Source organism: Hibiscus syriacus, unplaced genomic scaffold (assembly GCF_006381635.1).
Source record: "Hibiscus syriacus cultivar Baekdansim isolate YM2019G1 unplaced genomic scaffold, ASM638163v2 tig00110483_pilon, whole genome shotgun sequence".
In the NCBI taxonomy this organism is placed as follows: Eukaryota; Viridiplantae; Streptophyta; class Magnoliopsida; order Malvales; family Malvaceae; genus Hibiscus; species Hibiscus syriacus.
Window position 1 is genome coordinate 49,291 of NW_024062759.1, and position 25,329 is coordinate 74,619.

The 25,329-nt window shown below is 33.0% G+C and overlaps 2 protein-coding genes across 2 annotated transcripts; both read right to left on the reverse strand.

Moving 5' to 3' along the window:
• Positions 1 to 243: 243 nt before the first annotated feature.
• On the reverse strand, positions 244 to 17,249 carry LOC120129205 (F-box/kelch-repeat protein At3g23880-like). The gene is made up of 5 exons (XM_039146779.1): positions 17,148 to 17,249; positions 16,889 to 16,919; positions 15,901 to 16,040; positions 15,063 to 15,203; positions 244 to 1,669 (listed from the first exon to the last, which is right to left on the reverse strand). The coding sequence occupies exons 1-5, from the start codon at positions 17,247 to 17,249 to the stop codon at positions 299 to 301; spliced, it is 1,785 nt and encodes a 594-aa protein (XP_039002710.1). The 3' UTR covers positions 244 to 298.
• A 2,551-nt stretch (positions 17,250 to 19,800) lies between these two features.
• LOC120129265 (NAC transcription factor 56-like) lies at positions 19,801 to 21,364 on the reverse strand. The gene is made up of 3 exons (XM_039146811.1): positions 21,063 to 21,364; positions 20,683 to 20,987; positions 19,801 to 20,589 (listed from the first exon to the last, which is right to left on the reverse strand). The coding sequence occupies exons 1-3, from the start codon at positions 21,244 to 21,246 to the stop codon at positions 20,071 to 20,073; spliced, it is 1,008 nt and encodes a 335-aa protein (XP_039002742.1). The 5' UTR covers positions 21,247 to 21,364; the 3' UTR covers positions 19,801 to 20,070.
• Positions 21,365 to 25,329: the final 3,965 nt, after the last annotated feature.

Consider the following 25,329-nt stretch of genomic DNA (forward strand, 5'->3'; position numbering starts at 1 on the left):
ACATATATATATATATATATCAATGTCTTCTTTATGCTTCTACACCCCAATACACAGGCTTGCTTCTTCATTTTCCTGAAATTATACATCGGAAATTAAAAAAATAGATTATATCAGACAAGTACGTTGTTATAACCAGGAATGCTGTACTGAAATTAAGCAAAATACAGAGATTACAGTCACATGCAAAAGATAATGAACAAAATTGAGCATTATGCAAATAGTATCCAAGTATACTTGCCTGTGATAAGCTGTAATCATTCTCCCATACTCAAAAGAGTCCATTGCTTCTCAATTCTTAGACATCGTTCGAATCATTGGTTGCTTCATTGACAGCAAGTTTGGTAAAACCATCAGCTGCCCTTTCAATTGAATGATTAACATTACTCGCAGACCTCACATCATTCTCAACCTTATCATCTCCATTTACTTGATCAACCAACACCAGGCTCTCCATGAAAGTAGAAACATAAAATAGTATCCCAAAATAGCCAAGTTCACTTCTCTCAGGATCAAGGGAAACCAGTTGCAGATTATCATAAGCTCCCAATATCAAATTCCCATTTTTCATAAACCCCAGAACCCTTGGCATTGGCTCAGGGCCTGGATTCGCAATTCTGAACATCTTAGTCCAAGTTTCTACAACACAATATTTCTTCATCACCAATATATTACACCGAGTATGTAAACACCCCAACTCAATCACAGCAATTGATGGCAATTCTTCATATGGAATTACATATATCTCCGACTGGTTTGGCAAATTCCCCAAATTCCCAGGCAACATAATCTCTTTGAAATCATCATCCCTCATATCAAACCCCATAATAAAATACTTACATCTATAAACCCCTTGATCTTCCAGTCTTTCATAAGCAAGCCAATGAACAATTCCATTCGCAAAAACCATGAAATCATCAGAATAAAGACCATATCTTAGCGGAGCTAAAATTCGCCAAGAATACCTTTTGAAAGAGTAAAGCTCGGCCTCAACAAACTTGTCCAATACATTTTCCTTGGTGATTTTCAGAAGTTTATAGTCTTTTTTCACAGAATCAAACCCAAACCCAACGGAAATTTTATACGGCAAGTGACGCAAACATGGTTTTGGGAGCGTAATAGACTTTATAATAATTGGGTTGCAGAGGGTGAAGACGATATCGAAACTAAACTGAAAGTCCATCAAACAGAGCAGCCCATTGCAAGAACCAACAATAAAGTGATGGTTATCAAATGGCATGTATTCTAACTGGGTGTAGTTACTGAATTCACGGTCATCGAAGTGCAACGAGTATTCCGCTTGATGGCGGGCAGTCATGACAAAGAAGAGATTTGCGTTGTTGTTGTTGTTCCTGAAACGAAGCTTTGAGTGATGGCTGGCATGGCTGGAAATGAAGAATGGGTTCTTGATGAGAAAATTCCAGGCTTTGGAAACGCACATGCATTTCCCCAGGGATTTGGCTGGAAGTCTGTAGAAGATCTCCAGTAAGATTTCTTCAGTGATACGGTCTGGAAACTCTTGACATCTTTTCTGGGTCAGATTATGTAATGCGAATTTCAATGGCTGATTTTGTGTTTTCTTTGCTGTGTATTGTTTGGATCGAGAGAAAATGGTAGCTCTGTTTTTCCTACTTTCTTCGGTTGATAATATTGTTGCTTCACGTCTCTCCTAAGTCCTATTAGTCCTAAGAAATAACTATTCCGATTCATTTAATTGCTCTGGCCAAAAGAATAATTATTTGTAAATACTTTTAATTTTATATTCAATGCCCTGTGATTAAATTAAGGAATATAATCTCCAACAGTATTTTTTGGTCCCCATGTTCTTTTTATAAATAACTTCACTACAACATTTTCAACAATAAATTATATAAATCGCTATTAAAGTATCCGTAAATTTTCTTTTTAATACTAAAGTTTTTAAAATAATAAAATAATTTTTAATATTATCATTTTATAATAAATAGATCACTCGATAATTAAGCATTATATTTTTATAAAAAAATTAAGGTATCATCATTAAGCCACAATATACTATGATCGACCAACTATTTATTTTAAAAATATAATTTTAAACAATTAGTTAGGATTTATAAATTTTAATTCAAAATGAAACACATAGCAGAAAAGAATGTAAGAAAGTGAACAAGAAAATGTCATTGAATTATAAATTGATATAACTACGATATTAAATTTTAATTTTATATTTGATTATATTATTTAACCTGTTTATTAATCAAATGTCATGATATATTTATATTGTGGTGTTAATATATGCTAACGTGGAAATTAAAAAAATTAACTTTTCATTTTATCATACAATTGTTTTTATCGAAATTATAATGTTTCATTCATTTTTAATTATTGCGAGAACAGTGACTCTTTGACGTTTTCTGCTACCACCTTCATTATTGATAAACTATTCTTATCGTCTTCTATATTAAATCAATATCTTTATCTCAGCCTCATATTTATAAATTTTATCGTCTATATATATATTGTTTACTATTTAACAATGCTTGATATAATAAAATTTAAATTTTAATGCTACAATTATATAAATTTAAAGTTTAATAATATATTTTTGATAAAAAAATTGTTTCAATATAATATGATATGATTTATACTTAAATTTATATTTCAACATATGTATCTGATATGACTCCAATTGTGATGTTACTGAATCATTTGAAGTTACCCGATCGTGATTCTAGCAAGTGTATGAACTTGCCTGTTTAAAACCTGAAATTGTAACTTGTAAAATAATAAAGAAAGATAGGAATGTAAATGATGATGAAGGATTGATTATGTGATGTTTATAGTGATTTGTGATGTTTATAGTGATTTGGAAATAGTGTGGAAGGTGATGGAAGTTGTAGTTTAATGAAAAGGAAAGATGGTGAAGGTGATTGATGTTAATGGCGTGGGATGTGTACGGAAGAAAAAAAAGGTGGATTGAGGCCCACTAGTTATATGGAGCTAAGAAGCAACAATATAAAACGATGATTTAAAATGGTAAGGGATGGAACGTGACCCTCTAACTATAAAGGAGCTAGGAACCAACGTTATAAACAAATGAAATGGATAAAGACCACAAGAACAAACTTTACGCCGATAAAGTTCTTCAAAAGAACTAGAAAAAAAAACTCTCAAAGAGGAATTTTATATATCAAGATGTGTTTACAATGAAAGGAAATATGCCTATTTATAATGTTTATAGGCTAGAGTTTAAAAGTCACAACAAAGAATTAAGTATTCATTTTTATGGTAATAAAGACTCCATAATAACTTGTGTCTTTTCTTCTTCCTTGGTTGTTGAATAGACTTGATGAAGCTTTAGGGTGAATGTAGACAATTCTAGGTAGAATGTAGATACCCATTTGTCCACATGAAAGAAACCCTTGATCTTCCAAAGCTTGATTATCTATGATGAAGTGTAGGATGAATGTAGGCACCCTTTAATGAATGTAGACATCCATATGTCCGCAACGGAAGTGTCTCTTGAAATTCCATGCTTATCTTCATGTAATTATCCTTATTGAATGCCTTGATCATAAGAATAAAGTATGCATTCAATGTATGCCTCCTTGAAGAATTTGAAGGGTCACTTCAAATGATGATAAATAAGGTCTTAATTTGCTCTTACTGCATCTCATTCATGTATTTCAAAGAATAAATGTATGTTGGACGTCCATACACTTGAATGAGTGAATTTGGAGAGTCCTTTGAATGTCCAAGCCTTCTTCTCATGCAATTCCTGTAATAAAATTTCAGTCTGCACTGTCTTCAGTAAATTGATCATATCTCAAGCTCTCAGTATCTGATTGAGGTGATTCAAAAGGTGTTATAAAGCTAAGAGATAGATGAATAATATCCAATTAATTTTAAGATCAAAAAATATAACGCCTCGAAACCCGGGTTAGTAGTTCGGGTCAACCCGAGACTCATTTTAGAGCCCAAAAGATTCATTAAAATGGTTTGAACCAAGTTTAATAGGAAATGGGCTGAGTTGGGTCCAAAACAATTAGGAAATATGATGATTTTCTTATGGGCTTAAAAGTGTAGGGATTTAAAGAGTAGTTTACTTATTTTTAAGTTAAGCTGAAAACTTTCCCCCGTTTTATATCAGATTCACATGAATCAAACCCAAAATGATCTTACCAAATACTCTTCTCATTATTCCTTCTAGCATTTTCCATTTCCCTTCTTTTAAGAGCCAGTCTTCAAGCAATTCAATCTTAGTTAGCTTGAGCCAAGGTAAGATTTTGAATCACCATTATTCAAGCTTTAATTCAAGCCCCCTTTTACAAATTTTCCTCTATGGTTTCCAAAAAGGGTTTTTGGGAGGTTTAGTAAATCCAAAGATTATAGGTCATTTTTGTTAGATTTAGGTTATTGGAAGTATTCTAAATCCTTATTTTCATTACATAGTTAATTTAGAAACTTTTTTTCTTATCATGATTAGTTATAGAAGTGGGTGAAGCCTCCAAGTCAAAAGGGAATGAAAAAACTTCCATTGAGTGAGTTGGAGCTTTTCTTTAGCCTATAAATCAAGGTATCCACACTTACAACTTCTCTATACTCTTTGTGGGTCATATTAATGTAATGAATATCATGAATGTAAGAAATAAGCTTATTGAGCATATCAATGGTATATTTTATATTTTGGAATTTTAAGCATGATATAATCCTTATTTATGCCATTTTTATGACACATAAGACTTTAAGCATGTTTGGGGACCTCACAAGGGTCTTTGGGAGTGAAATATAGCATTTATGTACTTGTTTTGTAACACCCCAACCCGTATCCAACCTGAATACACATCCGAGGTATCACATTTACTTTTCAAACATGTACATTTATAAAACTATAGGAAATTTAAACTTTTATTAAGATAGAACTTGTATTTACATATTGAAGTTCAAACCATTACAAAATTTGTCAGAACATGCATACTTTACGACTCTATTTACATGCCAACATATTTATTACATAACCAAAATATATTGTGTAAAGTACTTCTGATCTGATCTTTGAGTGAAGATATGTTGCTCTGCTGATTCTAAGACTAGTCCTCTTGTTTTCATGTACCAACGTGTAAAACACTTACACGCTAAGTCATAGACTTAGTGAGGCATAAACATATAATAAGCAATTTCTACAAATACAAACACGTAATCCACTATCTAATGATAATTATACTTATTATAAATTCACCATATCACATATGAATCAATATCAATAATATTAATATGTTAGCATACGATCATGCACATACTCTTTATCTTTTATAAGCCCATGTACATTCCTGAGAACTTAAGGTATATGAGTACTATGAGGTTATGCACACATATGCTGTCACCACAACTCATATACAATCCACTAAGTGGAATATGAAATCTATGTCTTGAAGGACCTATCCATATATTCTGAAGAACATAGGTAACTGTCCATATATCCCGAAGGACATAGGTAAACTGTCCATATGTCCTGAAGGACATAGGTAACCCTCGACTCTTGGCATGCCAACTATACCCCTACCTCTCGTAACACATAACATGGGCATTATTGTTTATATTATCATACATTCACCTAGTCACTTGGTCATATCACATAGACTCACAACTTCTTATCATATCATTCACATCTTATGACTTATCTCTTGTGATCTTGTAATCACTGCATTTATTTTCATATAACTCATTGTCACATAAATCACATATCACATATTGACCTATAGATCACTTTCACATAGCTTATATAAACTTTCCCAATCATTTTCCTATTACTTGTCACATATATCTTATCACATAACTTATCTTTTATACTCATACAATTACATATCTTACATCATTTGACACATAGTCGTATGTACATATCATCGTCAATCTCATATCCCATAACATATGTTATTTGAATATGTTCATAAAGATTATATCTCATTCATCAAATCATATGCACATATATATAAAGTATGCATGTATTTATAATGATTATCATATATGCAGGTTCATACTACTATGCTATAAATACTAACATAAGAATAGACTAATCACAAGTCTAAATTCATTTGAACTATATCTATAGTATGCACTCACTTTGGCCTCACTTAGTTTTCGAATCCACCTCTATAATTTCCTTCTTTGGATCGAATCCTAATTAGATGATTATTCCGAAACTTGCTTACGTTCGATGTCTACATAATCATACATTTATACATATCAGTATTCCAAATAGCATACTCTAATTTCTCATTTATTAAACTAAAAGAAAGGCTAAATGTCATTTTCTATTTATGTTAGTATCGATACCCCCTATAGGGTATCGATACATTAATTAACTATGGTATTGGTACCATGCCTAGGTATCGATACCTATATTGCATTCTGAAATTTTCGTTTCAAAGGGGTATCAATATCATCCTTAAAGTATCGGTACCCATTGGTATCAATAATGTTCGTCAGGTATCGGTACCTCTTAAATGCCTTCCCAAATTTTACTCTTGATGTATCAGTACCTGATGAATGGGTACTGATACCACTTTCCCATAAATCACTTTTTAAGCCCAGAAATTAATTCATTTCAGCTCAAATACTTTATATTTCATCCTCTTTTATACTCTAAACTCAACTACACTCACTTAAACCCATTTATACTCATTTATCATATCTTTACCTTCAAAGTTCTATCCTCTATATGGAATTCAAGAATCATACTCAATTTTCAACATGTTCTAATTCCAATTCTAACACTTCATACTTCTTAATTAGGTTGATGACAAGTCAAATTTAGCTCTCAATTCTACTTATCAACTCTTTTCCCAAAATTTCATTAAAAATTTCCTAATCTTTAATCTCTCCTAACTCCTTCATTCTTTGATTTAAAGTTAACTTAAGTTTTCCTTAAGCTTAAGTATCACTTAAGGATAAAAAACCACTCTTAAATTCTATGAATAATTATTTAACAATGAAACTCACCTTAGCCACTTGGTTCCACGGTTGGAATGAAGAAAAAGATGAAGAGAACTCTGGAACTTTTCTTTTTTCCCCTTTTCCTCATTCCACGTGTAACACATATATCCTATCTCAAACAATTATCTTGGTGGTCAAATGACAATTTTTCCCTTCAATCTGTTCAAATCTACCAATCAATCATCTTAAATACAATTCCTAATTAAGTCCTTAAACATTTTTCATAATTCGATCACCAAATTTCAAAAACTTACATTTTAGTCACTAACCTGGTTTTTGGGATGTTACAAATCTCCCATCCTTTAAGAAAAATCGTCATCAAATTTTCACTACACAAATAGATAAGTACACTGCCTACACATATCTTCTAATATTCTCTTATTGTTTTTCTTACCTTCTCTTTCATGTTCACTGTTATTCGACTTACCTTTTCATTTACTCAATTCTTCATCTACATTTATTCTTATAGATCTATATAATGTTACACATCATTTATACATTAATTCCAATCCTTACCATTCACGATCATGTTTCAATTGATTTCTTTCATCCTTTCCTAAATTGCTTTGTCTCATAAACCAAATCTTTCTCATGTTATCATTAAAAAATAACAAGCTTTTCCTTACCGACTTGCTCAAAAGAATATAATCATTCAACTAGATCTTCAACTTTCTTAATACGTATAACTAAATTCTTATTTCTCTGACAACATCCAATTAACCGAAAAAACTCAACCTTAAATCTTCATCAAATATGATTAAACATATACTTTACGGAATCAAACAATCTTTTCACATCATCTTGCACATTTTTCTTACTTCTATATAACCCTTGTCAGATTGATTCTTTTAAATTCCCTTTTTAATTTAAATTTCATTTTCTATTTAAGGTAGTATCGGTACCCCCTATAGGGTATCGATACATTAATTAAATATGGTATCAGTACCATGCCTAGGTATCGATACCCATATTGCATTATGTAATTTTCGTTTCAAAAGGGTATCGATACCATCCTTAAGGTATCGGTACCCATCACCCTCAACCCGTATCTAACCCGAATACGCATTTGAGGTGTCACATTGACTTTTCAAACATGTACATTTATAAAACTATAGGAAATTTAAACTTTTATTAACATAGAACTTGTATTTACATACTGAAGTTCAAACCATTAAAAATTTGTCAGAGCATATTTGTCAGAGCATGTGTACTTTACGACTCTATTTACATGCCAACATATTTATTACATAACCAAAACATACTGTGTAAAGTACTTCTGATTTGATCTTTGAGTGAGGATATGCTGCTCTGTTGATTCTAAGACTGGTCCTCTTGTTTTGTTGTACCTACGTGTAAAACACTTATACTCTAAGTCATAGACTTAGTGAGGCATAAACATATAATAAGCAATTTCTACAAATACAAACATGCAATCCACTATCTAATGATAATTATACTTATCATAAATCCACCATGTCACATATGAATCAATATCAATAATATTAATATGTTAGCATATGATCATGCACATACTCTTTATCTTTTATAAGCCGATGTACAATCCCGAGAACTTAAGGTATATAACTACTATGAGGTTGTGCACACATATGCTGTCACCACAGCTCGTATATAATCCACTAAGTGGCATATAAAATCTATGTCCTGAAGGACCTATCCATATGTTCCGAAGAACATAGGTAACTGTCCATATGTCCCAAATGATATAGGTAAACTGTTTATATGTCCCGAATGACATATATAACCCTCGAATCTTGGCATGCCAACTATACCCCTAGATTTCATAACACATAATATGGGCATTATTGTTTATATTATCACACATTCACCTAGTCACTTGTTCATATCACATAGACTCGCAGCTTCTTATCATATCATTCACATCTTATGACTTATCTCTTGTGATCTTGTAATCACTGCATTTATTTTCATATAACTCATTGTTACATAAATCACATATCACATATAGACCTATAGATCACTTTCACGTAGCTTATATCAACTTTCCCAGTCATTTTCCTATTACTTGTCACATATATCTTATTAGATAACTTATCTTTTATACTCATACAATTACATGTCTTACTCCATTTGACACATAGTTACATGTACATATCATTGTCAATCTCATATCCCATATCATATGTTATTTGAATATGTTCATAAAGATTATATCTCATTCATCAAATCATATGCACATATATATAAACTATGCTATGAATATTAACATAGGAATAGACTTATCACAAGTCTAAATTCCTTTGAACTATATCTATAGTATGCACTCACCTTGGCCTCACTTATTTTCCAAATTTACCTCTATAATTTCCTTCTTTGGATCGAATCCTAATTCGATGATCGTTCAGAAACTTGTTTACGTTCGATGTCTACAAAATCATACATTTATACATATTAGTATTCCAAATAACATACTTTAATTTCTCATTTCTTAAACTAAAGGAAAGGCTAAATTTCATTTTCTATTTAAGGTAGAATCAATACCCTCTATAGGGTATCGATACATTAATTAATTGCGGTATCGGTACCATGCCTAGGTATCAATACCCATATTGCATTCTAAAATTTTCGTTTCAAAGAGGTATCGATACCATCCTTAAGGTATCGGTACCCATCGGTATCGATATTGTTCGTCAGGTATCGGTACCTCTTGAATGCCTTCCCAAATTTTACTCTTGAGGTATCGGTACCTGATGAATGGGTACCGATACCCCTTGCCCAAAAATCACTTTTTAAGCCCGAAAAATAATTCATTTCAGTTCAAATATTTCATATTTCATCCCCTTTCATACTCTAAACTCAACTACACTCACTTAAACCCATTTGTACTTGTTTATCACATATTTACCTTCAAAGTTCTATCATCTATATGGAATTCATGTAACATCTCAAAATACGGGTTAGTGACTAAATCGTAAAACTTCAGAGTTTGGTGATTTAAGTAGGATATTTGTATAGTCCAATGATTTGTTCGGAAATATTTCCTGAAAGTTGTTAGTAATTATTAAAGGAATTAAAGGGAAAAATGGTCATTTAACCATTAAATGAATTAAAATGTGATATGTTGGGGATATATACGTGGGTAAAAGGATAAGAAGAAAGAAGTAATATCCAGAGAATTCTTCTTCTTCTTCCTTCATACAAGAGAGCCACAACAAAGGTAAGAGTTTTCTAATTTGTTAGTTATTTGTTAAATTAAAGGTTAGGTTTTGATCATTAGATGATAATTAAGCTTAAGGAAAGCTTAAGTTATCTTATGATCAAAAGATGAAGAAGTTATAAAAGATTAAAGGAAACGTGATTTTATATGAAATTATGGAAAAGAGTTGATAAGTTGAATTTGAAGTTAAATTTGACTTGTCATCATATTAATTAAGGAATATGAAGTGTTAGAATTGTATTTAGAACATATTGAAATTTGAGTATGATTCTTGAATTACATATGAAGGATAGGATTTTGAAGTTATAGATGATTTTCATGGATATAAGTTGGTTTAAGTAATGGTAGTTGAGTTTAATGACATGGTAGGGGTTTAAAGTAAAAGAATTGAATGAACAATTGATGATTTTCGGGTTTAAAATACAATTTCTAGGTAGAGGGAACCGATACCCTCTGAATGGGAATCGATTCCCCCTCTTGAACGAAAAATTCCAGCATGTTCAGGGGGTATCGATTCCTCTTGGGGGTATCGATTCCCCCTAAATGAAAAATGGAATTTGGTTCTTTAATTTGGTTTAAGTTGTTAACATCAAGTTTAAGGTTTAGGCTTCTGATAGTTGTTTTGAAATGTTATATTTATGTAGATATTGAATCTAAACAAGTTCCGGAATAATCAAAGGATTAGGATCGAATCAAAGCAAATAAGGTTAAGGTGAGTGCAATTTTAATTGTACTTATATTATTGAACGAACATTGGCTTGCGATGAGCTAGTGATGGAGTTACTATGGTAAGAAGTGACTCCTAAAATGTTATTTGATTTGTGATTCTTATATGTGCATGAATACATGAAATGGGTATAGGTTATTATATATGTTACCTGATATGTATAGACATAAGAGCATAAAACATAAGATATATGATATGATATACATGATTATATGCATATGTGATATATGCTATGAGACATGACCAATGTGAAATGAGATAAGCTATGTGATATGATATGAAATACATGGTTACACATACATGTGGTATGTGACAGAAAAGGAAGAACAAGTGATGAGAAATGTATTCATCGTAAATGCACATAGTATATGATACGAGAGCTATAAGTATAGTTGGCATGCCAAGAGTCGAGGGTATTGTAGTCCTTCGGGACGTAGTGGTCCTACGAGACATATATAGCAGTCCTTCGGGACGAATACTGAACAAATGTTCGGTGACCATGAGGGAATTTATACGAGTTGTGGTGACAGCATTAGTGCACAACCTCAATGTACTCACATACCTTTGTTCTCAACAACAATATACATGGGTAATTGAAATATAAATTAAAGTGAAAGTGATGCAAAAAGGTAAGTTTCATGTGTGCATGACTTGGTTATATATGTCATATGAAATATATACATGCATATTGAAATATCATGATCAAATGGTAAGAATGCATATTCATGAATCTACTGTTACACGTTTATTTATTGCCTCACTAAGTCTATGACTTAGCATGTAAGTGATTTATACGTAGGTACCAAACGAGAAGAGGAAGAATAAAAGTAGCAATGATAGTATTATTACTAGAAGATCATATCAGAAGTAATCGACAAAGTAGGTATTTTGTTGTGTATAGAGTGTTGGCATGTAATAAGTCGTTAATTATGAGCACTCTGATCGAGTTTGTATTTTGTGGTCTCTTTTATGTAAATTAACATATTTTGTTTTAAACAAAGTTTTAAATTCCCGGGGTTTTTCTTTAAGAGTCAAAGTTTGAAAAGTCAAAGTGACACCTCGGACTCGTATTTGAGTTGGGTATGGGTTGGGGTGTTACAATTCAAGAATCATACTCAATTTTCAACATGTTCTAATTTCAATTTTAACACTTCATACTTATTAATTAGGTTAATGACAAGTCAAATTTAGCTCCCAATTTTACTTATAAACTATTTTCCAAAATTTCATTTAAAAACTCCTAATCTTTAATCTCTCATAACTCATTCATTCTTTGATTTAAAGTTAACTTAAGCTTTCCTTAAGCTTAAGTATCACTTAAGGATCAAAAACCACTCTTAAATTCAATGAATAATTATTTAACAATGAAACTCACCTTAGCCACTTGGTTCCACGGTTGAAAGGAATAAGAAGATGAAGAGAACTCTGGAACTTTTCTTTTTTTCCCTTTTTCCTCATCCCACGTGTAACATATATATCCCATCTCAAACAATTATCTTGGTGATCAAATGATCATTTTCCCTTTAATCTTTTCAAATCTACCAATCAATCCTCTTAAATAAAATTCCCAATTAAGTCTTTAAACTTTCAAATTTTCATAATTTGTTCACCAAATTTCAAAAACTTCTATTTTAGTCACTAACCTGGTTTTTGGGATGTTACTTGATTTTAATTCTTATGCAGGTCAAGTATCGATACTATTGGGCTAGTATCGATACTTGTTCTTCGTTTCTGGGTAGAAACATGTTTTCTGGGCAGAAGTATCGATACTCTTTCAAGAGTATCGAAACTTCGAGTCATAGTTTCGAAACTCATAGGAAGTATCAAAACTAGGTAGAACATAATGTCTAAAAGTATCGGTACTTATATAAAGTATCAAAACTTTTGCAGGATTATCGATACTTTTGGGCTATTATCGATACTCTCAGTCTTTATTGGGTAAAAAGGATCGTTTTAAAGGAATTAATCCTGAGGTACCCTAATACTTGAATATATTATCAAATAAGATTACAAGTGAAAATATTTACGATGTTTAATTCAAACATAGAAACCAAATAATTAGAGTGACAAAAAACTAGCCTTGGTTGATGCTTGGAAAATAATTCGGACAGTTGAGTTCCTCTAGTTTAGGGTGTCGAAAGTATGATACAATCCTAATATCTATATGTAGGGCACAAGGCCCTTAAAAATGACTAGCTAGGGTGCAAAGTCTGACATTCATAGGGGTGGACTAGTTAGGGGTGTGGTGTCTAATGCAGTAATTTCTGGGGGCCACATCCTCGGTAGACTAGAGAGTGTGTAAGCTCCGAGATGCAGAAATCCCTCAGCCGCACCATGATGTCTACCCTAGCATAGGGAGTGAGTATCGCAAGGATACTCACTAATGTTGTATTATTTTCAGTTATTAAAGCATGTTGTGAATGCACCTCTGTTAATATATTTTAGTTGTTAGTTTGGCACTGGGCTAGTTAGCTTAGCGTTTGGAGTTTGTTTCCTTACGTATATTAGGTAAAGATCAGTAGAGGAGCCTTTTGACTATAAGAAGTCTAGACCAAACAACAGAGAAGTGTACGTCTCAAATTTCTAGAGGGCATGTATATTCAAAGTTTTATTTTATAAATTTGAGTCATAAATTGTTTTAAATATGTGGTTTGTATATTCTGATTTATTTTGTAATTGTGGGAGATCCCGACTGTAAACTATTTTTACATGCATTTTATTTTCTATTTTATTACAAGTATTTACACATGAAGCTTTAATTTCAAGTGAGTATGATAAGGAATTTGTTGGTTAGCCACTCCGGTGGTTCCGCGTGACACTCTCATTGGTTGACAGTGTGTCGTACTGGTGTAGGGCGTTACAAAAAACATCTTTATTGCATCCAAAATAGAAGACAAACTGACTATTATTCTTGTATTTGATGTGACTGTTCATCTCTCTTCATGCAACTAGACATAATTGTAGCAAATGTTTATGCTTAAAAAATTAAGAAATAAACATGTCATGAAATATTTAAATGAGTTAGCTTTATTAAATGAACCAACATACTTAAATAAACTAGCATGCTTAATTGAACTGCATGCTTTAATGAACTGTATGCTTAAATCAAGTACATGCTTTAGATGAAACAACATGCTTATTTATTCATGCAAATTTAGGGCATGCAAATTATTAATACCCGTGCAAATTCATGCACAATTAAAAGATGAAATAAGGAAGAAATCCATTAGAATTAGCCTTATAGATCGTCGATGATGGTGGAGGTTATTCATTCGGGTTAAAATACACCTTCATTGATTCGAAATTGCTTTGCTCACTTAGGATTGAACTAGGATTATTTCCTTGAGATTTCTTGGAGGCTATCAATTTACCTAGATCAAATGGTCTCAAAAGACTAATGAAAACTTAATAAGGTTGGTAACCGTGCTCACGTCACTCCCTCTCTCTTTAAAGGGATTCATCCTCGAATCAAAAATATTAATAGAAGAACAAACCTCAATGGCAAGTATGGAAAAATCTTTGCCATAGGTAGAATAATCCAATTAAGTTCTCGCCATTGAGAAAGGTTTATCCCTGAATTGAAAACACCATTGGTGAAATGTTCTTCATCACCAAGAAAAAAGAAGTTTTTTCATAGATGGAGAAGTCCTTTTGAACTCCTTGCAGTGGCTTGCTAGCTTCCTGAAATGAAACAACATCATTGAAAAATTTTGAGACATTAATAGCCAAATTTTGAATCACTTTTGGTTGGAATGAGACATCTTGATCTTGTTGCATGACCTCAAGAATTTGAACAATCGACCTTCCATTAAACGAGTCTGGAAATTTGATTAAGATTTTATCAAACAAAATCTGACTAGTTTCTTGCCATGGTCTTAGTAAAATTTATTCTTCATCTATCAACCACTCCAATTTAAAATGTTGAATTTTCTTTATTGGCACTTCAATTTGATCCACCAAAGTCTCATATGTGAAGTAAACAATCATGTATTGAGTGGATTTTAAAAAATATCCTTCAGTAGAAAATGCGATCTTCTTTGCCTTTCTGTGTTCCAAAACATCATCGGATGTGATTTCTCCTTCACCTTTAATTATACTAGAAATAATTTCATTATTGGTGGTGTAAGCAAATAAGGAATGATCGTACTTACTCAATTCTTCTATGACCTTTTTTTTACCATCCTTGGTGATAACTCCGCCTTTGGCTTTAGGAATTACAATGCTACAGTTAGGGCATTGGCTCAGAATGTGTCCTCTTCCCAAACACTGGTAACAACGAATTTCTCCTAAAGTTATCGTTCCATAATCCTGTGACAATGAAAAATCAAAAATAGAAGAATGGTTAAAGTTAGTGAAAAATGAAATGTGACTCTCTCGCATAAATAATTTCTTTTTAAAACTCATTCTTTTCACTCTTATCTTATTTTTCTTTGAAGGTATCTTCATTTTCTTCATCTTAATGTCTTTTTCAACTCTCATTTCTTTTTGGGTTAATTACCATATTCATACATGAATTATACCCGATTCTCAGTTTCATACATAATGTTTAAAAATTCTCGATTTAATACATGATATTTTTTGCTGTTAACGGATTCACCCACTTTTTTCACTGAAAGTGACGTGAAACCCTAAGACCACTAATAAAATGACACGTGACACTTAAAAAACATGTTTATATTTTTTAGATAAATTACATCATTCATCATTCAAGTATTATTCTCTTTTATTTTGGTCACTAATCATGGGTCTTTTATAAATCCAAAATAGCTAATCATGGGTCTTTTATAAATCCAAAATAGTTCAGTGATAAAACTTCAATTTACCTTTTTCCCCTATGTTTTCTTCCCCAGCCCAATCTTCCTAGAAAACATATTTTACCTGTGAGTTTCCTCCATGGATTGGTAACTTGAGCAGCTTAGAATATATGAATTTCTCTAGCAACAGTTAAACTAGAAGCTTGTCATTATCAATTGGTAATCTCACTTTCTTTCCTCTCTTTTTCAACCTCCCCCTTAATTTCATCATCCTTCGTTTTCAACGCCTCATTTTCATCCCTCAGACTTTCCATCTCCTTCAAAGTTTGATCTAGCTCTACATTCTTAACCACAATTTTGTTCTCCAAGATAGGAACAATGGAAATCGATTCTTTCAAAGAATCAACCCAAAATTCCCAACAAAGCACCCATAGTTGTTAGAAAATTTTGAAAACATGGAATCCATAGCTGTTTACAGCAGCTAAGCTAGCCCATTTCTGTTTTCTATAAGGATTACAACCCATAAGTCGTTTAAATCATCACCAAAATCTGTAACTCTCTCACATGTTCTCATTCAATCCATGGCTACTCATAAGTCATTTAAATCCATCACCAAAAGAAGTAGTTATTTACGATGCACGCCCCATCCAAATTTGATTTCAATCATCCCAAGGTTCATTTGTTCCTCAAGAATCAATACTCTCAAAATCGACCGGCTTCGATTCCCAAATTTCACGATTCAATGGATTCCGTCAATGGTAAATTTCAAAAGCTTCGGAGTTTTTTCGAATCAGGCAAAACTTCATCATCTTCATCCAACTTTACTAGTCCTAAAGAACTTGCCTCTAAGCCCATTTTAAGACCCATAAAATCGATGATTTTGTCGGGATTTATTAACCCACAAAATTGATGATTCTTGATCATTTTACAAGGAGAAAACATGGGTTAGCTTGCAATGCTTGTGGATATGTCATGTTCGTTCCCCGTGGGAATTGCAGTGGTAGTCGAAAATTGTTCGACGATGACGAAGGCTTGTTCTGAAGAATCGGAGTTGATCGACATTACAGGTTAGAATCGGAGTAATTCTATAGTTTAATAATTATATTAAAAAAATTAACTTTAGTGACTAAAACAAGAGTGAGAAGATAGTTGAGTGATGAATCGTGTAATTTACCTAAAAATTAAAAAAAAACATATTTTTAAAGTGCCACTTGTCGTTGTCGTAGGGTTCCACGTCACTTTCCGTGACGGAAGTGGGTGAATCTGTTAACTGCAAAAACCATCATGTATTAAATTGAGAATCTTTTAACATTATGTATGAAATCCTCCTTGTAAGATCTTTCGCTCCAATTTGATGTAGAATTAGAAAAAGGTCGACTGTCATCTCTCATCTTTACTTGGCTTTTGACCTTTGGTGGAGACGTTTGTGAACAAAAAGGTCTTTCCATCATTCACTCCAATTTCTTTAAGATTGATGCTTTTTGAGAAAACTCCTCACCTCTCGTGTTATGGCTTGCATTTGCAAGTTAGGAGCACCACCATCATTGTGGTCGTCACCTTCTCCTAAAATATGAAAATTGTATCTAGAAGTGTGAGACATGATTACTAATAAAAATGAATAATAAACCTCACCAATTCACTCCAAAAAAAAAGTCACTCCAACTCGTGTTTCACTTGAGATGGCTTTTACCCTTCATGTGCACTCTTGTCTTTTACCACTCTTACTCGTTTTTCAAGTTCTAATGGAACTTCCTCAACACTTGACAAGAATTCTTGTGAAATTCAACTAAAATAATTAGTTAGAAAAGATAGGAAAGATATATGTAGGGAGTACAATGGGTTAAAAGATAATAAGTGAAAATAAGGGGAAATAACAATATGAATGGTTGATGAAAACTAATAATGAACACAAACCTTGGAGGATTTTTTATATGAGATAAAATCCCTCCCTCTTTTGAAAATTCTATTTTTTTCATTTTTTATTTTTTTTTACAAATCTGAGATAGAAAATTGATAACTTACTGAATCATCATAGCTCTAGTAGCAAATGATATGGCTTCGGTTATGATGTTACCGAATCATATAAAGTTGCCCGATCGTGATTCTAGTAAGTGTATGAACTTGCTTGCTTAGAACCTGAAATTGTAACTTGTAAAATGATAAAGAAAGATAGGAATGTAAAGAATGATGAAAGATTGATGATGTGATGGTTATAGTGATTTGGAAATAGTGCGGAAGGTGATGGAAGTTGTAGTTTGATGAAAAGGAAAGATGGTGAAGGTGATGGATGTTAATGGAATGGGATATGTAGGGAAGAAAAAAAGGTGGATTGTGACCCACTATATGGAGCTAGGAACCAACAATATAAAATGAATTGAAATGGTAGGGGATGGAACATGACCCTCTAGCTATAAAGGAGTTAGAAACCAACGATTTAAACAAATGAAATAGATGAAGACCACAAGAAAAAACTTTAGGCCGACAATGTTCTTGAAAACACTAGAAAGAAAGCAACTTTGAAAGAGTAATTTTATATATCAAGATGTGTTTACAATGAAAGGAAAAGTACCTAATTATAGTGTTTATAGGCTAGAGTTTAAAAGTCACAACAAAGAATTAAGTATTCATCTTTATGGTAATGAAGACTCCATAATAACTTGCATCTTTTCTTCTTCCTTGGTTGTTGAATAGACTTGATGAAGCTTTAGGGTGAATATAGACAATTCTAGGTTGAATGTAGACATCCATTTGTCCACATGAAAGAAACCCTTGATCTTCCAAAGCTTGATTATCTATGATGAAGTATAAGATGAATGTAGACACCCTTAAATGAATGTAGACATCTATGTGTCCACAACGGAAGTGCCTCTTGAAATTTCATGCTCATCTTCATGTAATTATCCTTCTTGAATGCCTTGATCATAAGATTAAAGTAGGCCTTCAATGTATGTCTCCTTGAAGAATTTGAAGGGTCACTTCAAATGATGATAAAGAAGGTCTTAATTTGCTTTTAATGCAGCACGTTCATGGATTTGGAAGAATGAATGTATGTTGGATGTTCATGCACTTGAATGAGTGAATTTGGAGAGTCATTTGAATGTTCAAGCTTTCCTTACACGCAATTCCCGTAATAAAATTTTAGTGTGCACTGTCTTCGGTAAATTGATCATATCTCAAGCTTTCGGTATCGGATTGAGGTGATTCAAAAGGTGTTGGAAAGCTAAGAGATAGAGGAATAATATCCAATTGATTTGAGGATTCAAAAACGTCTTTATTGCATCCAGAAATGGAAGAAAAACTTACTGATGTTCTTGTATTTGATTGTGTCCAATTTGGAGGAGGTAAATTTTAATTTTTATTTGTTGTGGAAACTAAAGGTTCCTCCAAAAGTAAAAGATTTTTTGTGGTTTCTAAAATTACATAGAATCCCTACCATGGAATTCTTGAAGGTCAGGGGTATTGTAGTGGATGATTCAGATAAGGGTTGTCCTTGGTGTCGATCGGAAAAGGAGGAAATCTTCAATTTGTTCTTGGGCTGTAATTTTGTTCAAAACTTATGGTCCCTTCTCTTTCATTGGTGGGCAATTCCTTGGTCGAATCCTAGCTCATTGGAGGATTTCTTTCGATTCTGCTTCTACTCCTATCGTCCGGAGCCTTTGGAATAAGTATGGTTAATTGCTGTTGCTGCTGCGCTTTGGAGTTTATGGCTAGCAAGAAATGAATTTATTTTCAAAGAGAAAATGATTTCGGTTGGTGATCTAATCTTCTCCTCTAAGATGCGAGCGTTTATATGCATAAAAGCAATTAATGAAAACCTGTGACATTAAGAGACATTTATATATCGATTACATTTATATATGCTCCTCGAAATCAAAATGGGATGGCTGACCCTTGGAAAAAGAAGACATTAAGAGAAAGGACCTCTTCAAAGCGTGGTGGTAGGTCTGGTGAGGTGGGATAGTTTTCGAAGTCGATTTTGATTATTTTGGTTTGGTGGATAAACGAAGGCCACAAGTTCCTAATGCTATCAATCCGTCTTGATCTCCTTTCATCTTCTTATTATATACGTAGGATATAATATTTTAGAAAAAAACAATAAATATATTTGAGGTAAACATATCATATTAAACCAAAATATGCTTAAAATGTGCATCATCATTCATCAATATATTAATAATAATGTTCTACGAGATCAATGATTCTATACAAGATTTCAATGTTGCATTCCTAAAGCAAATCAAATACATACATATATATATATACTATTATTACCCATAAGTTTTATTTTTTCTACACCAAACTATATATATAATTTACCTATTATCTATGGCCTCAAGAGTTGAAACTTTGGCTCATCTATCTTCCCCTAACAATCAAATTCATCGAATATTGGTGACTGAATCAACAAGTGTAACAAGAATTCAATTAAGAGTGTACCAGTTCAGGCCCAGAAGTTGATACGATGGCCTGAAGATCCCCTCTTCGATTGAACCCATCATTGTTTGTTGTTGTTGTTGCTGCTGCGATGAAGGGGTTTGAGGAAGCTGGTTAAGCAGGGATGCAATTGAGCCATTTGTGTCTGGTTTCTCCATGCTTCCGTTATTGCTATTGTCCCCATGGAATCTCTTGCTTGTTGAAGGACTGGCTGTTTCATCATCGGTCCAGTAAACCGATGGCATACTTCTTTTGAGAGGGTTAAACATGGACAGGTCTGACTTTGAGCTTGAACAATTCATTAGCATTCCATCAAACGGGTTATGTTCATGATTTTCAAGCAATGTCCCGGAACTTGTGGCCTTCGTTTGGAATTGAAGACTGCCGATTGATATTGAAGTTGGCACTGGTACAACCATGTCATCCATGTAGTCATCTTTATCATGGTCCAAAGGTCTATTTGTGTTTTTCTTTTTATAGATTCTACATAGCACCCAATCATCGAGCTATAAAATCAAGAAATTCGAGTTTCAAACGATCAAATTCAGATCAACACGAATCATAAACTTTAATTAAAAACTGATAAAAAAAATGATTACCCTTAGTGAGTTTTTCTTGTATCCCAAGTCACATCCGGGGGGTTTGTTGTTAGTCTTATCAGGAAGTCTATATTCATGCATGATCCAATTTGTTTTGATACCTTTAGGAGGCTTCCCTCCATAGAAAACCAGTGCTTTCTTCACACCGACCTTTTGAGTGCCACCCGAGTTTAATACCGGCTTATCGGTTCCGGTGACCTTCCAATAACCCGAAGTCGCCGCCCTGTTAGGCCTTGCTCCGTTCAGATACTTTCTGTCTCTGGGAGTAAAGAAGTACCATTCTTGCTCACCAAACGTAGCCTTAGCTGCAAACCAGAAACAAATTCACATATCATACAGTTTAAATCCATGGTATCGTAATATGTAAAAGAAGGTTTTACCTGGTAATTCCCATGGATCAAACTTGTATAAATCAACCTCCGCGATGATTGGCACCGGTAGAGGAGCTGAGCTAGACTTCTTCTTGAGATAGTGGACGACTAGTTCTTCATCGGTGGGGTGGAACCTGAAGCCCGGTGGGAGGTTCGGCTGCGGCGAGATGGTCGATGAGCCGGTGCTTTCCATTGCTGCAACTTTTAACGATCAATTCACTGATGAAACTGAGATTTCTTTTCCTTTGGATTCTCTGAAAGTCTACTAGTGAAGAACGTCATAGAGCTGGCAATGGCATCCCCATTCTTTCAAAATGGCCATAGATAAAAGTGTTTAATTAGCACACCATAATCGGCATCCTTTTGCTATTTAATTCATCCAATCTCGAGTCCATACGCGAGGAGGTATAAAAGGGTATTTAAGCCATTTCATTGTTTGCTAATACTAGGTTTTCGGTTAGCTGATTTCATGCACAGGTGGTTGACAAAAGACATGCAGTGGTTGTCGAAGTTGATATATGTGAAAAGAAACTCTCTCAATATTGATTTATATATTCACATTAAATTACACCTAGACACGACTTAAAATCCTTAAAAATATAAAAAAATATATATAATTCACATTATACATTTCATAATTTATGCATAAATTATTGTCCTGCTCAAATAAATAAATCCAAACTTTTTATATAGGTTAATCTAGGAGCAGACCGTAATATGTTATGTATCATAGGGTCTTGGCACTCTAAGATTTCAAAAACTTAACATTTAATTCTTTAGAATTCTTAAAATTTTATTATTTTGTCTCTATTCTTTTTTCAAAAATATTAAAAATTTAATGTAAACATCTATTTTAAAATCCCTTCCTAAATTGAGATATAAACCCCTCTTCATCTCCTAATGGAAAGAAAACACTCTTAATCTCTTTAGACCTAACAATGAAAATCTACAGTTGATAAAATATTAACATTTCGTCTATAAAATTTCGAAATTTCTTATGTATGGAAAAGGAGTGATCATGGTGACGTGAACTGAGGGTCGACCGATGGTGGATCGACACGTGTGATTCTCAAACAAGACAGAAATCGACACGTGGGGCATATAGAGGGGCCAACACAGAAGGGGATAATACGTAGAGAAGATAAGTGTGGGGGATGGGCGACAAAAGCTTTTTTTGTGCTTTCAGAAGGAAAAACAGAAGCCAAATTTTGGTGACTAATCCTTGGCCAGAACCACCACATCAGAATTCAAAAATGTAGACATTAAATTTTTGTCCGTTTTATTTTTATTATTTTTATTATTATATTTGTTATAATTATTATTATAATTATTACTATTATTATATTTTTATTAATAAATATTATTATTACATATTACATGCCCAAAACCCGGAGCCCAATTACAACAATACCTAGTTCTGGCTCAATTCGAGCCAGCCCAATGAAAACCCTAAATTGAATAGGGTTTCATCTTTTCCAGCCGCCAGCTTCAATTTCAGCCGTTGGATCTGGTTTGATCCACAGGTCCACAGCTTTCCAGATAAAACCCTAGGGCCACGTCCCAACCGCCGCCGTTGCTTCCAGAGGGCCACGTCCCGAAGAGCCAGCCGCCCCACACGTCGCAGCTATTGGGGTGAGTCACCACATAGCTCGGTGACTCACCAAAGCTTCCTCTATTGACTGGTCCGACGAGAGCCTCTTCGAGACTATATGACCACACCTACAAAAAGAAAAAAAAAAGGGAGCAACCGAGAGATACCGAGCAAAACAGAAAAAAAAGCCAAACACAGAGAACATCAACAGAGAGAGGAACCCAAGAGCAAGCAAACAACCAACAGAGCATAACGAAACAACCACCAAAAACAAAAATAAAAGAGAAGAGAGGAACTTACTTTATAGTCGGAGAGCTCCAAACGACGCCGGAGAACCAAAACGTCGAAGGTGAAAATCGTAGATTTACGATATATTATGGGGTTTTAGGTTAAAATAACCTTAGATCGGGCCTTGGGACGTTTAGAGCTCTGTTTTGGGGGTATTTTGGGGTTTTCCAGCCACCGTTGCCGGCGATGGTTGACGGTGCCGGAGAATGGCTTCCGGCCGATGGTCTCCCTCTCTATTTTAAAGAGAAGGCAGAGCTTCTCTCTCCTAGAGAGAGAAGCTGAAATGGAAAACTGAAAGAAATGGCTCAAGGGAGCCGGTTTTTAGGCTATTTATACCCTCATCAAAACGGCGTCGTTTTGATGAGGAGTCTGGGTGTAATTTCAAAATAGTTAAACTACACGCACAGTCACCTGAAGTTTATAAACTTCTATTTTATCCACTGAAATCAATTTATGAACATATTAATATTATATTCGAATTTTATTTTATTCTATTTTAGTCCTTATCTGTATATTTATATGCTTAAGGTAAAATACCATGAGTAATCCTTTTAATTTTTAAAAAAAATTAATTTTAATCCCGTATAATTATATAGGTTAAATTACACTGATAATATTTAGGTTTTATGGTATTTCGAATAATGTCCCTTAATTTTGATCTTTTATAAATTAATCACTAATTTTTATAATTATCATTTTTTACTATGAATTTTATATATTTATAATTTAATTGTTTTAATTTCAATTATTTGTTATTTAAAAACTTTCACAAAATCGTTGTCAATTAGCTATTCACTATAAATTTGCCTTTAATGTTTCATTTTCCTTAATTAGTTGTAATCTTAATGTTTGTGTCTTTGACTTTTTTTTCCATACTTTAATTTTCTTTTCATTTATTTATAATTGATATCTTAAATTTACTTTCCATTCTATCCATTTTTAATCATAATTGAAATTAATATTATTTGACTTTATTATATAGATATTAATTAAATATAAATCTCTTTTATTTATTTTATTAATTCGTTTACTTTTCTTATACTTATCCATGGTGTCGAAACGATTTTTAACGTGGGGGGCGAGATTTTAAAAACCGCGTCATTTTTAATTATTCTCTTTTCAATTGAATTTTTAATTAAAAACAATGCGATTTTTAGAAAACCTCTCGTTTCGAAAATTTGGAAATTCCTTTACGATAAAAACATATGATTCGAGGAGTCGCCACCAATCTTTGATTAAGGTGTGATTGGGCACCCAAAAACGTTGTCATTTTAAATAAAAATTAATTTTAATTAAAACGACAAATTTACGGTCTACGTCACCAAAATCCAAGTTCGGGAGTCGGTTACGTGTGGGGAAGGATTAGCACCCCCACAACGCCCTAAATCGGTACCTAGGCGATTAATGAATGTCTTTGCAACGAATTTCACAAGTTCGAGTTTAATTTGATTAATGATCCCTTTAAAACAACAATGATGCTACCTTTATAGCATTCAAAAAAAAACAAAATAAGTTAAATTAAAATTAACACGCCATTAGAATGATAAAGAACATTCGATTATTTAAATATATTGAGACCAGATCTTTAGGTCAGTTCTAACGACCTTTTCTCAACAAATTTAAACAGCCGAACATTTCTTTATCTTTCACTCCCAAATTTAAAAGTGAAGAATCCATTTTTTGTGACAGTGACGGGATACACTTGTAATTTAAAACCGTCAAGAAAAACTTCCCTGTGAGTTAAGAAAAGCTATTCTGACAGTTTTAAATTAAAAGGGTATTAATGTAATCAAGTTGAGTTATACACGTGAGGCTATCATGCAATCATACAAAGTGATGTTAATGCAAAAATTAATTAAACATGCGATTAAAGTAAATGAGGCCAACATGCTTTATAAAGAAATATGCCTAAATACGTTCATACAGATTACATGCTCAAAATAATACCCACTTGCATACACTTAAAATAATTCTAAATTAACCTAACAAACATACATGAAATATTAAAGGGACTAAAATATAAAAACTATAAATAGCAGACTGTTTTCATAAATATTTCATTTCTTGGTACTCCAAACACAATACAACCAAAGTGCTACATAAGACCAAATTGAAAGCTTTCAAAATTACAAATCCAATGTAAAAACAAAACGAAATAGCCCTAACATGTAACTGGACTAAAATGAAATACACTGAAAGTCAGGGGACGAAATTAAAATGATAATAAAATTTGGCTTAAGGACCAATCGAAAAGAAACAAAGTTGGGATGGCCACGCACACAGTTACTCCCTAAAAATCTCAAAACACGGATTCCCTCAGCTATCAGAACGCTGCCGTTTTGGGAGGGTATCTAAACGACGTCGTTTTGGCGTTTTAATATATGGGATATTAGGGTA

Coding starts and splice junctions, on each gene's coding strand:
- LOC120129205 (XM_039146779.1), bottom strand. CDS start 17,249: ATGTCTCACACTTCTAGATACAATTTTCATATTTTAGGAGAAGGTGAC. Junction 16,041..16,888: donor ACCCACTTCCGTCACGGAAA/GTGACGTGGAAC, acceptor ATTCTTTGAAAG/AATCGATTTCCATTGTTCCT. Junction 15,204..15,900: donor ATGATGAAATTAAGGGGGAG/GTTGAAAAAGAG, acceptor TCATTGTCACAG/GATTATGGAACGATAACTTT.
- LOC120129265 (XM_039146811.1), bottom strand. CDS start 21,246: ATGGAAAGCACCGGCTCATCGACCATCTCGCCGCAGCCGAACCTCCCA. Junction 20,988..21,062: donor TGATCCATGGGAATTACCAG/GTAAAACCTTCT, acceptor TCTGGTTTGCAG/CTAAGGCTACGTTTGGTGAG. Junction 20,590..20,682: donor ACAAGAAAAACTCACTAAGG/GTAATCATTTTT, acceptor TTGATTTTATAG/CTCGATGATTGGGTGCTATG.